Consider the following 14194-nt stretch of genomic DNA (forward strand, 5'->3'; position numbering starts at 1 on the left):
CTGTTTCGACACGTATCATTTTGACGCGAACCGTTTCAAATCGAACGGGTTCGATCCGTACTGTTTCGACCCGAACCGTTTCGTCGCGAACCGTTTCGACGCGAACCGTTTTGACGCGAACCGTTTCGACCTGAACTGGTGGTTGTGGGTGATGGGGTGATGGATTCCAATTCATTTAACAATCAAACACAATGAAAATGGAATTGAGATTCCAATTCCAACAATTTCCAATTCCAATTAGAATGTTTAAATTTCAAATCCAATTCCTTCAAATTCTAATTCCTATACAAATTCAAATTCCAAATCATTTTGGGAGCCAAACGCCCCCTAATATCGTCTCATTCATCAAAAACATGTCTAGTTTACGTCAAAATGTATGAGTTAAAAATCGTTATTGTATAATTTATATCTTAATCAGTTAACTAGAAACACTATTATAATAATAATAATCTTCGCTAAAAGGTAGCTACAAAGTCCAAATTTTCTAAAAAAATGTAAAAAGTGTTATAACGCCAAAATGTCAACCGCAAAACACACCCAAACCTACAAATAACAAAATGAAAATTACTAAAACATCATACATGTGGGTTGTGTTTTGCATGATAAGAATCTGATTATTGAATGACAAACGTTATTGTGTTTTATGTTGATTAGCATATTGTATTTTATGTTTATAGTTCTACGATTGTGTGTTTGAAGTTTTTATGGATTATTATGATTTAAATAGGGTGTTTTAGTAAGTTTCACTATGTTATTTGTGAGTTTAAGTGTGTTTTATGGATAAAATTATAATGTTTTATAACTTTTTACACTTTTTAGAAAATTTTGACCTTGTAATCTAACCCCACTCATAACTAAGTGGTTTCCTCCTGGGGAGGTCTCAGGTTCGATTCCTACTAAGTGCAAAAGTATGTAAATATGGGAGAACACCTCTGGGAGGGATTCAAACTTGGTATAAAGGGTTTAAACAACATATGCTGACCCTTTGGAGTAAGCTGAAAATCCAGTTAATCTACCGTTTTGAAAAAAAAAATATATCTATATTAAAAATTTAGGATTGCGAGTATCCACCCAATTCACCAATGCTAACCACTTAACCACTTCCCCAAGCTAAAGCTATATTTTTGACTTGGCCAATTTAACCCAACTCAAAATTTCCCATTAATAAAGTAAATTAGATGAAACTGACACATACGAAAAGGTGTAAAATTAGATTCCAATATGAAATTATAGTCTGATTGTGGTCTATTAACTCACTTTTGAAGGACTAATTTCCAGTGCAAATAAAAAGTCTCGGGCCCTTTTTTTTTTTTTTTTTTGGTTCATAATGTGATAAAAATTATTAAGAAGAAACTTATGTAGCACTTTTTACATAAAGTACGATTCTTGACAATTTTGAAGGTGAAAGATATCCACTAAAAATGACATAAACATAGACAAAAAAGGAATATATATATATGTGTCTATTATTTGAGTAAGTTACACCCTTACACAAATAAGCTTCTTCAAATAAGATAAAAAACCATTTTCAAATAAACTTCTTCAAATTAATTTATATAAGCTAATAAGCATAAGCTAAAAAAGCTATAAGTTTTGTTAAAAAAACTAGGCCAAACACCCCCTAAGACCGTGGGGTATGGTGGGGCGTGGGTTGGGGGCATGGTGTGACACGTGGATTATGGGGCACCCAAGATCAAAAACCAATTTCAAAGGGGTATGGCAGGGCGTGGCTTGGCCAGGTGTATTAAAATAAAAAAAATTCTAAAATTTAAACATAGCCCGCTATGCCCTAGCCAACAAGCCAATAAGAGCCGGCCACATAGGATCGCTAGCATGCCCCACGCCCGGCCTTAAACTCCCGCCCAAGGGGCCACGCCCAAACCCAAGCCCACCCGGGGTGGTGACTAGGGCGTTTCTCTTCAACCCATGCCCCAACCCCCGCCCCATACCCCATAATCTAAGTGTGCCCTCTTATACCTAGGTGGCGCCTACGTGACACACTCACTTCTTACCCCACACATGGAGTACGACCAATGCTCTAACAATTAGTGAAAAAAATGCATAAGTGTTGTTCTTGTGATCTTAGACATACACGGATACAAACAAGATACACGAGATTATTTCATGTAATTTGTGATTTTGGCGTCGAATTTCGTACTTCAGACGAACGTATCATATTGGTATATACGAAAGTATAAAATGGAAATGCAAAATCTGTCTCACTTAATTTTTTGGTTGTGGGTCATATTAATGTACTTTAACTAGACATTATGTTGATATGCAAACATAATGTAAATACGTAAAATAAAATAACTTCAGCTATTTCGTGAACTTAATGGTATATTTTCGGTAGACGTTACTTTTATACTAACATGAAAAATATTGTGTCAATGTACACAAAATTGGATAGATTGGTGGTTTATATATTACACTTAAGTTATATATAGATTATTTGTTTGAGTTGGGATACTTAATCAGAGGGGGCTATGATGGTGTGCGGGGAGGATCATCGCACAAGACCCGTGATTTTGAAGGCACGTGATTTAAAAAAATATCTGATATATATATATATATATGTTAATTTTTTTAAATAGTAAATACATATCAATTTTAATATAAGCTTATTTACAAATCATTTTTTATGGTTTAAAATTTAGTCCACTTACATTAGGTTTATTGGGCCCAATACTAATTAGATTTAAAAATAAAACTAATAAAACATAATTGTAAAGGCATAAGGGCACATTTTTTCGAACTCAGAGACGCCACTGGTTTGATATATGAATAAACAACAAAGATATATCGTAAAATGATAACAAGCTGAAGTTAAATGAAGATGATGCATCTTAAGAATTATTTTCATTTTTATAACATAATTTTGTTGAGAATATGAGAATTTTTTAGCATTACATAACATGTTATTTCTCTCGTTAGCTAGTTTTGTTGAATTACATCTTCAGATGAACTACCTTTCTAAACAGTCGCTAACATCATTTTACGTTGAACACGGTGTCAACAATCAAACGTTCGACATCACGTTAAAAATGTTTGAAAGTTATAACTCAGTGGCTGGTTATAACCTAATAATATTAAATTGGTAAAACCCAAGGCGGAGCTAGTGTATTAGAAAAGGTAGCACGAGCTATCTCTCAACCCTCTCTCCGTACTGTTTTCTTAGTGTATAAAAAGTAGAAAATCCCTATTCACTACAAAGGATACACCTAATCAAAATGGAAAAAAAAAAATAGAATGCCCATGAAATTTTAAGCTAGCTCCGCGATTGATACAACTATGATAGTTGAATGTATTTCGTATTTTATGAAAAGAAAGAGACGTTGGAAAGAAAAGGACTCATAAAACCTTAGTCCATGGCTCCATGCCATTTTGTATTTATTAAATGGAAGTGTTTTTTAACGGTAAATCTGGATCACAGGCGGATTATGAAGTATTATCGTGACACTCGATCATATTCATCTCCACTAGGCATAATGCTTATATACAAATTTAGGAGAAAACCCAATAAATATGGGAAAACCCAGCTTGTAGGAATCGAACTTCGAACCTAAGACATATAGATCTCAAAGTTTTAACCCCAAGATACCACTAAGCTATAAAGCCATAGGTTAACGGAGAGTATTTGGAATTAAAAAAACATAGAGTAATAAAATAGCATTAGTCATTTCATTGTTTTACAAAACATATTTAATACACTTAGTGGAAATACTTTACGTTTGAATCACGCACCTGTAAACAAATATTCTTACAAAAAATAAAAAATAATTTCACCGACATGAATATATATGGTATGATTGTATCGATCTTTTACGTATGAGAAAGATTATGATATTATGTGACGTCATCGTCCTTTATATAACATATATTAAAGAACATATTAAAGAGAATTTAGCATAGCGTGTTTGCAATGATACATAACCAAAAGAATGTTAAAAAGAAATGCTAAACGTTGCTGCCAAGGTGAATAGAGGATATCTTGGTTTCAAGTCTTAATTTTTTTATTTTCTTTATTAATATTATTACTATCAATATTAAATTAAAATGGCCTCTAAAATCAAATGTAACAAATATTTTTATTCAACAAATACTTCAAAATGAAATAAAAAAGTCACTATAATTATAACACAAATACATAGTCAACATAAAAACTGACCGTATTTATAACTTGTACAATGTGGATCAAATATACTCACACATGTACAATGGCACACGCTTCAAATAGTTGTACCGTACACCATATCATGTCATGGTTTAGTAACAAAATAACAAAAGTCATATATTTTTTTTTTCACAAACTTAACTTTAATATTTTAAAAGGAAAGTATTTACTTTCCCTAATTTAGTAATTAAATATAGAGTAAGTAATTAAGCGGCAACAACTGCACCAGAATGGAAAGGGTATTTTGGGGAAGAAGATTTCTCTCGCTCTTCTTTCTTCCTCAATGCTTTGATTGATTTAGACAGATTTCGTTGTTTCTCTTTTGTTTCATCAATTTCAATTTGTTCTTCTCTGCATTCTACACTACAAAATGGTAGATCCCCCCTGCAAAATTTCCAAAATACTTTTTATCAACAATTTTTTACGCTAAATACAATTTAAAACCATGCTCGGGTATGTTTAAATCCCAAATCTGAAATTTTAGACGAACCCGAATTAAACCCGAAAATCATGTCATAGATATAATCATATAAACCCGAACATGACTCGAATATTCACAGGTTGACTCAATAACGACCCGTTCAACCTAAATTTTTTAAATTTCTAATTTTTCCGCAAATTAATATATTAAAATTAAAATTTACTTTAAAAACACAAATGTATACGATACAATTATGTCAGATTCTCTTTTTAGGTTGTAATTATGGAATAAATGACACACCCGATTTAATTTATGACATAAAACATATTTAAAAAAAATATAATATGATACAAATAGGTTAAACAGGTCAACCAGCTAACCCGACCAAGTTCACCAGAACCCGACCCGTTTAGACTACACCAAAACACACAAATTTCATGTTAGGTTCGTGTCGTGTTTTCGGGCTATGTGAGAAATTCACACACCTAGTTAAAATAAAATGTCACACCACTTCTCTGGGGACATCACCAGACCACTAGGTCATGGATTCAGACTTTATGTACAAATCTAGATCTTTAAGTCTGGTCTAGATTTGTACATAAATTTGTCCGGTCTGGTTTTAAAAACATTGATTGTTAGGAAGAAAACTATTACAATTATGAAAAAAAATACCTGTACATGAAGATGTCTGTGTTACAACCAAGTGGTTTCTTACATAGAAAACATGCATCCAAGAAATAAGGTTGTTCTTGAAAATTTCTATTAGAAAACATCCCAGATCTCGGATAAGTGGTTGTTCGTGAGATCAAACGGTGGTGGTGGTTTTCTGATGTGATGGTGGAGTTCATATTTTAAGGTGGCGGTGACGGTGGCGATGGGCGGTGGAGAGAAGAGGAGTTAGGAAGGTTATAAAGAGAAGTTGGTGAGTAGAGAGGGTACAGAAAGTGGTGTGTAAACCACGTCAAAAAGTCACGGAAATTAAATTAAATAATTAGTTAAAAAGTGAACAAGAATGACGACGCAATTCATTATGTTTTTCAGTTTTTTCAACACTTTATTTATTTATTTATTTATTTTTTCTAAATATTGCCACCGTCTTTCGAAAAGGAGTGTAATTTGTAGTCAAAAAGCTATTAATATTCACGAAATTTATGATAGTAACTTTTCTTTTTTCTTTTGGCTTTTGTGTTTTTATGAAATGTGAAATATAATTCACCTTCTTTAAACTTTAATCTAAAGTTGTTAAAGTAAATTAAACTTTAATCTAAATTTGTTAAAGTAAATAGTAAGTAAACCTTCTTTAAACTTTAATCTAAACTAGTATTAAACCACTCGTGTTGCGGTGGGGCGTAAAACCATGAAAAATAGCACCAATGTCACACCATCGTCAGCAACAACTAACATTGCTGTTGCAGCGTGTTAATGCGAAGAAATTAGACTGAAACATAAACATAGAAAGTAATAACTAAGGCGATTTAAGACTTGCACGTCGCGACGAACCTGTCAAACGGGGAAAAAAATTAGACGGCATAAAAACATTGAACCACACATGCACGTTGCGCCATGTTTACTCGCAAAATTTAGAACGAAACGTAAAAACGTTGAACCACACACACACGTTGCGCCATGTTAACTTGCAAAATTTAGAATGAAACGTAAAACAAAAAAATTGTGAAATATAAAAAGTATAGGGGATCAAAGTTGAAAGTAAAAAAGTTGTGAGGTTAAATTGGAAATATGAAAACTTTTTAATTAAAACTATACAATAAAATAGTTTTGGGCTAAAAGTGTAATATGATTTTTTTTTTTTTTTTGAAAACCCCCCTAAACATAGGTTACAACACCTCTATGCATCAAAGGGTTGCTTACTTATAGTAAATAGTTAACAAAAATTCATGTCACCGGTCCGATTTGCACTTGGGTAATTAGTGAACCATAGCGGTCACCGGATGACATCATTAGATAAAGTTTCATTTTTTTTCTTTCAATCTATTTTACTATTTTAGATCACATCTTATAAGTATTTAAATTCACATGAAGTTACGAGGAGAGTGCGGTGACTGACTTTTACCCATGGGGAACACCGCCGTAGACACCCATGTTACCGCACGGTGAGTATAAAATCGGTGATTAATCACCGCTCCATTATTTGACCGATGTTTATGTTTTGGACCATTGGAGGAGGCAACGGCTTTATAGCCTTTTATAACACCCACAAGCCATGCAGATAATTGGAGTTTTGGGTGTTCTTGGAGTTGTATCAGTGCTCTTACTTTATATATAAAGAGTTTCGACCTCGTTATGGTTCAAACCGAAGAAGATCGAATAGTGTCTAAGAGATCAAGTGCTCTTGTTTTATTTTTTTTTTTAATTTAATGTAATGTTTTTTAAATTTATTGTACTTTTATTTTGTTAAAAATATGTTTTATTTGCTAAAATATGTTTTATTTATTAATGCTAATTTATAAAAAAAAAAAAGAAAAAAAAAGTAGTTTACCTCTACCTAAGAGAGGTGACCACCCCTTAGGGTGGAGGGAGTGGCCACCAAACGGGGAGTGTTTAAACAATTTTCTAGCCAATAATATCATGACATGTTAAGTCCCCACTCCACTTCCTATTTTGCACTCAATCACAGGCAATGGTCAAACACATAGAGAGTAGTAAACAATTTGAAAAAAAATGTAATTGTTTGAAAAAATGTGGGGCCCACTATTAATCTCCTCTCTCCTCTACCCCTTATCTTCCCGCATCGGTGAGTAGTCATCGTTTTAATCATTCACCGAACACCGAATGGGGAGTGGCGGCAATATCCCGATCGGCAAACTTGCTTCCCGCATCCACTCCCCGATAGGACTCCGTCCCCCCTTATGTTTTCGTGCAAGATGAGACTTAGATAGTGGAGTTGACATGACAAGAGATGATTGGATGAATGAAAAGTTTACCTCTACACAAAAAGTGACCACCCTTACACCCTTATAATACCCATTACGTATGATTTAAGGTAATTGATTTGATGATGGATTTTATAAAACCGTTGTTACAAACTTAGTAAAAAATGTTGTAAGACATGATGCGAGTAACTTTTTAACTAATGTATATATTATCACCCTAAATAAAATGTTGTAAGACATGATGCGAGTAACTTTTCAACAAATGTATATATTATTATCACCCATTCGCATTTGGTTCAATTTGTGTGCTTCCCACCCTAAAATCAATTTGTACATTTGCTGACCCTCGTAATAAAATTCTTTAAAAGTGTATAAAGAAATATGAACCATTAATTAAGTCAGATCAATTACTAAGATGACGCGATAACTATTTCGTATTAACAAAGGGTTACATGTCATTTTTGGCCTCTTTTTCTATTTACATGTGTTTTCATCATTTTTTTAAACATAAACAACTTTTATATATTTTACTATTAAAAGAATATATATACAAATATTGTCTCTTTAACTTGAATATAGCATTGATATATTTTCTTTTCTAGAAAATAATGTTTGTTAACGAGTTAATGCACCGTACTTACAACGATGCGTCTAAAACTTGGACAAACATTGCATCTAACCCAATTTTATCGGTGTGCGTAATACTAAATCGACACATCAAAGTATGAAAGTATCAAGATCTCTTTTGTCGTTTGTTATTAGTTTTGATTTACTATCTCTCAATCCTAAAGTACATATGTCGTGTCTTAGTAACTTATTACAATTTTAGGATTTTTGGTCTTCTTAAACAAATTAACTACCTTATAGTGTTCAATACATAACCAACTTAAATTATAAACCTATGGGAGTCTTATAATTTTTTATTTTTTTTTTCAACTTAAGAATATTTCATTCCAATCATCAGGACAAATTACATAAGAATAGCAGGTAGACGAGCAACAAACTACGTTGTCATCCCCTTCTGAATAGAAAATCCTAATCTACTAAAAATAAAGTCTCGCCCCTGAGGGGTCGAAAAGTTGCTGTGGACCACACGTTGAACTCTAGCCAAAAACCGAATCGCCTCCGGCGCCAAGGAGCCGAACATGTCAAACGTCAGGGGGACAAAGGCATGCTGATTATCCTTACAAGTTTTCGCGTGATTTTCCACCTTCATTGACTCTGCTTTCAGTACCGCTTGCCCTACCACAAACCCATTTTCCCGGAACCCGGCTAGGGGGGATACAACTGTGAGATCGACACAAGCATGTTTCCCGCTCTCCCAACCAAAAACTAGCACATCAGTCGGGCGTAGGGTGGACCTCCCTTCCGCCGGGTATGTAAAAAGATTAACCGGTGCCTCTTTCTTTGCCGGTGCCTCTTTCTTATAATTATAAACATATAATGCATGAAAGATAACCATATGTGGTTCCGCTAGTGACACGATGATACTCCAGTCGTGAGTGGTCCGTAACCAAAACAAGTAATTGGTATGCGCACATGATTTGATGATGCAATGAGATCTTCAGAATCTGAGTGGCGTATACGTAAAAATAGTTGAAGTGGAAAGAGGAGAGAATAGAATACATTTTGAAGGACCCACTTGTTGTTCGATGCTTCAAATTTTAAAATATATTCTCCCACTCAATATCATAGCGTGATCATCTTATGTACACTCCGTGTACACATAGCTTGGAGCAACATTTATAAGATCAACAACTAACTTAAAACAAGATATGTCTAAGACTTATAAACCAAGAAAAATAATAAATATCTCTAACTAATTAATATACTATAATGATTGAACTAAACGTCAAAGTAAAAAACGATAAGACCACCCGTAGTGGGGGTTTTTTGGTGTTTTTCCCTTAAAAAAGCCCAATAATGCCCTGCAACCGCCCGAGGGGCGTTGTTTATGGTTTTTCGGGTTGGGCATGCTTAATAAAATGCCTGACTGAGAAGATGGGGGCCAATGAAATATTTTTGATGGGTTTTTTTTTTAATTCTATTACACCTCTTTTAACATAATGCCCCACAATGCTCACATCTCCACTACACCAATTTATGAAAAACGCCCCATAATGCCCCATTGCTGACTGGACTGGCACATGACGCAAAACACTAAGGGTAACGGCATTATTCATACACACTAATGGAAGGGAGGCAAGAAAACAAAAATAAGGCTTAAAAACTGAAAACAAGAAGAAGTAAAAAAGTGGAAACAAAGGGAAAAACTCAATAACATGGGTTGGATATATATGTAATTAGGGTTGATAAAATGAACCGAAATTATCAAACCGAACAAAAACCGACGGTCTGGTTTGGTATTTTATGAATTAATGTATTTTTAGATTTAGTTTCAGTTATGTATTTTGTGGAAACTAAAAAAAACAGAACCGGACCAGACCGAATAACCGAAAAAACCAGTATAATACTTGTTGTTGAATTTATAGATTAGATTTTTTGTTTCCAATGTTATTAAGTGATAAAAAAATACTAAATAATGTAGCCTGAAAAATTAGTCATAAACGTGTAATAATCAATAAACCATTAACTAAGAAAAAAAAATTAACTCAAAATGTTCAATCCCATATTCAATATTTTAAACTATTTTTTTCCGTCCAAAAATTTTAAACTCAAATGGGCAAATCGAAAAAAAAAAAAAAAAAAAAAAAAAAAAAAAAAAAAAAAAAAAAAAACCAAACGCACCGTGAAAACCAAAATACCTACACCAAACGGCTATCAAAATCGTCGGTTTAAGCCCAATCCAACCCAAACCGAAGTATATACAATACACCCCTAGATTTAGGTGATAATGTAGCAAGTGACTCCCTTTCTTCATTGTTTGTCCTCTCTTATTTCAAACATGTTTTTCTTTTTCAGTTTTGAGGTCGATTTTATTATTATTATTAGAGTTAATTACATAGTTAGTCCCTGTGGTTTGCACAAAATAACATACTTAGGTACTAATAGTTTAAAATCACCTTCTAGGGTATTAACTTTTCATTTTGTAACGTTTGGGGGTATTAACTTCTAGGGTATTAACATAGTTAGTCCCTGTGGTTTGCACAAAATAACATACTTAGGTACTAATAAAATGTGATTTTAAACCTACAAATAACGTTAATACCTCCAAACGTTACAAAATGAAAAGTTAATACCCTAGAATGTGATTTTAAACTATTAGTACCTAAGTATGTTACTTTGTGCAAACCACAGGGACTAACTATGTAATTAACTCTTATTATTATTATTATTATTATTATTAATTTTTTTTTACAACTCTACTCTTTTATGGATAAATTTCACTGTTCAGAAGATTAACAAAGATGAAAATAAATTAGGCTCTCTTACTCGTATATTGTGCAGTAGTAATAATAATTAAAAAAAGGAAAATTGGTTTTTAATAAACCAACATTTGTCCCGTTGGTAAATAATAATCTTATCTACGTAATTGGTATACAATAATCCTACCTATCAACATGTTGGTACTCAATGAACTTCCGTTAATTTTTTTAATTGAAGTTAGTTTTTAAGTTTTATTTATTACACAAACAGTCTCTGTAGTTGTAATTTACTAGTTTTAACTATTTTAAAACTAGTAAATTACAGTCCCTTGAGGTTTTTTTTGTTTTATAAAATAGTTAAAACTAGTAAATTACAACTACAGGGACTTTTTGTGTAATAAATAAAACTTAAAAATTAACTTCAGTTAAAAAAATTAACGGAAGGTCATTGAGATTATTGTACACCAATTACGTAGGTAAGATTATTATTTATCAACGGGGAAAATATTGGTTTATTAAAAACCAATTTTCCTTAAAAAACAACAGACTAAAAACATAGAATCATTAAAGTTCATACGATTCTAAGCCTCCAAAAAACAGTGATGCCTATAAAAGATATGAAATTGACAAATGAATAATGGTTGGTCTAGTGGTTAGTGACTTGGTTTCTTTCCTTGAGGTCCCAAGTTCAACTTCCACTAGTTCGAAATAGAGTCGATCCGGGTTTTTCCCGGAACTGGTGGCTTGATGGTTCAGGTATGCATCCAACTCTGACCATTATGGAGGAGGGGATGCATTTGCTCGATTGAGGGTATCGCAGGATACTAATCTGATGATTTAGTCGGCCGTTCAAAAAAAAAAAAGAAAAAGATTCAAAGCCTCACCATGATATATATATCTCATCATATCAATACCCTCATTACTTGTTTTCCAACTCCTCTAAGTGAGTTTAGATACTGAAAAACCTTTTTTTCCCTTTTTGTTGAAGACAGACATAAATTTAACATATTATATATGATCAAGATAATGAGTTTAAGCAAGAATTGCATGATAATGCAGGGTAAATAAAAAGTTAACATTACTTTGTGGCAATCAAGGTCAATGCATGTGGGGTTTCTTTCTACAAGGTCCACCTCACACTATTTCCACACGTTTATGGCTTTTAAGACTCAGTCTCATATACCACCAAACGGGTGTTACGCCAAATGGGAAGTTGAGTAAATCAAACTTCGGGTTAAAAAAATTATTAAAAAAAGTTAATCTTGATGCATTCTTGTGTTGTACTCAGGGAGGGGCGAGGTGGGCGGCCCAATCTGCTTGTGTCTCGATTTTTTAAAGAAAATTATATATATATATAGAAAAAGTGTATCGTACAATTGGCCTTAACGTACATTACGTACGCAATTCGAAATCGCATGTTATACACAGACTCGTACATGTCACAAACTCGGACATATCATAATCGCATGTTATACAAACCCAGACATGTATAAATTCGCATGGCTGATAAACTCGGACTCCCCATAATTGTATGTTATACAAACCCGGACATGTATAACTTCGCATGGCTGATAAACTCGGACTCCCCATAATCGCATGTTATACAAACCCGGACATGTATAAATTCGTATGGCTGATAAACTCGGACTCCTCACACATATCGCGTACGTAATGTACGTTAAGGAATATTGTACAATAACTGGTCTCTCTATATATATATATATATTACATAATATATTTAGTTTATACATCTGTTTATAATACATTGAAGTTTTTGTTAGTTTAGTTGAAAAAACCATCTTAAAGAGAATGTAGAGGTAAAAAAAGGAAATGAATTGATCAAATAGGCATGTGTCTGATTTCTGAAACCTCTTATTGAAACATGTTAACCTGTTCTAGAGGGTTGCATGGTTGGATCTAGGGGTTTTGGGAAGTTTTTAGGAACCCATCAGTTCGGAAAAATTAGTGAAAACCTTGTATTATTTGAAAAAAAAAAAATAGTGAGATTTAGTAAAAATCTACTAATTAAAAAGAATCCTCTAGGACAGGGCCGGCACTGAGAATTCGTGTACCATGTTCGAGCTCCAAAAAACGTGCCCTTAGGCATTAACGAAATTGGGTATTGGACTCAATAAAAGTCTAAACCTAATGCGAATGGGTTAATAACTAATATAAAGCATAAGAATAGTTTTGTAAGTGGGCCTATATTGGCGTTTGTATAGGTATACCCTATTAAAAAAAGAAACTTTTACATATACATATCCAGTTTTTTCTAAAAATAGTTTTGTAAGTGGGCCTCCCCGCCCACCCTCAGGGCCGGCCCTTGTAACACCTCGAAAATTCATGTCCAATAATGTATCGACACGTGTCATAAGCTTCAAACGTGTAAAAGAATACTTTAGAGGGACTAAAGTTGACAAACAAGGAAACTATGTGAATATAAGGGTCCAAAGTGTCAACGATGGATAAATATATTTTTAAAATAGCCCTACAAGATGTTTATACCCTTAAACGAATAAATCATGGATCATACGAAGCGAATTGTGGAAGAAAGTGAGGAATTGCAAACTACAGGGGTTAAAAGTGTCAACATGTTTAAAGTATACCTCTGAGTGACCTTTTAGCAAACCCTAAGTTTTGTAATGATAAATTATACTCACTAAAATGTGTGATAAAAATTTCACAAGGTTTCGATTAAGTATGAGAAAGTTATGACAATATTCGTATACGGGGGGTTAAAAGCGTCAACGTTGAAATTTAAGACTTTTCGGTGAACGTATGAATAACCGGGGACTAAACAAAGTTGGTTTATGACTTGGAGTCCTTAAAAGTCAAGTTTGTGGATTTAAAGTGCAATAAATGAGCTTAAAATCAAGTTTGGAAGGACCAGGGACCAAATGTGCAATATTTAAAAACTTGTAACCTGAAACCAGACTTCACGCGGGGCGCGTAAGCCCAGGCAGGTCCTTTACGCGGGCCGCCTGGCACTGCCAGATGCAGATTTTCATCACAGCTGCCTGTTACAGCCGGTTTAACCGACTTAAATGCCTGGTTTTCAATACTTGGAGCTTGTTTGATGGTTTTAAAGAGTCTAGGGACACTTGGAATGATCCCATAACATCTATAGACTTGTGTATGATGATCTAAAGGCATCAAGAAACCTATATAAAGGCCATAAGTTGGGTTTCTCATTTGCTCATTCACTTGAAACCTTCACAACTCACTTCTTGGAGGTTCCTGGAGCTCAAGACTCATTCCTAGTGATCATTAGTCGTGCTTAGGACTATTGTAAGTATGCTTAACCTCCTTTAATTCAGTTTTGCTTAGTTAATTAGCGTAAAGTCAAACCGTCGTAATTAAGATTTGACTTCGTCATTAATCT

The 14194-nt window shown here is 33.6% G+C and overlaps 1 protein-coding gene across 1 annotated transcript; it reads right to left on the reverse strand.

Moving 5' to 3' along the window:
- Positions 1-4106: 4106 nt before the first annotated feature.
- On the reverse strand, positions 4107-5557 carry LOC110864524 (FCS-Like Zinc finger 2). Its single transcript, XM_022113611.2, has 2 exons — positions 5268-5557; positions 4107-4558 (listed from the first exon to the last, which is right to left on the reverse strand). Exons 1-2 carry the CDS (start codon positions 5441-5443, stop codon positions 4381-4383), a joined length of 354 nt encoding a protein of 117 aa, XP_021969303.1. The 5' UTR covers positions 5444-5557; the 3' UTR covers positions 4107-4380.
- Between the last annotated feature and the right edge of the window lie 8637 nt (positions 5558-14194).

Source organism: Helianthus annuus, chromosome 6 (genome assembly GCF_002127325.2).
Source record: "Helianthus annuus cultivar XRQ/B chromosome 6, HanXRQr2.0-SUNRISE, whole genome shotgun sequence".
Classification (NCBI taxonomy): Eukaryota; Viridiplantae; Streptophyta; class Magnoliopsida; order Asterales; family Asteraceae; genus Helianthus; species Helianthus annuus.

Coding starts and splice junctions, on each gene's coding strand:
- LOC110864524 (XM_022113611.2), bottom strand. CDS start 5,443: ATGAACTCCACCATCACATCAGAAAACCACCACCACCGTTTGATCTCA. Junction 4,559..5,267: donor ACAGACATCTTCATGTACAG/GTATTTTTTTTC, acceptor GAAATTTTGCAG/GGGGGATCTACCATTTTGTA.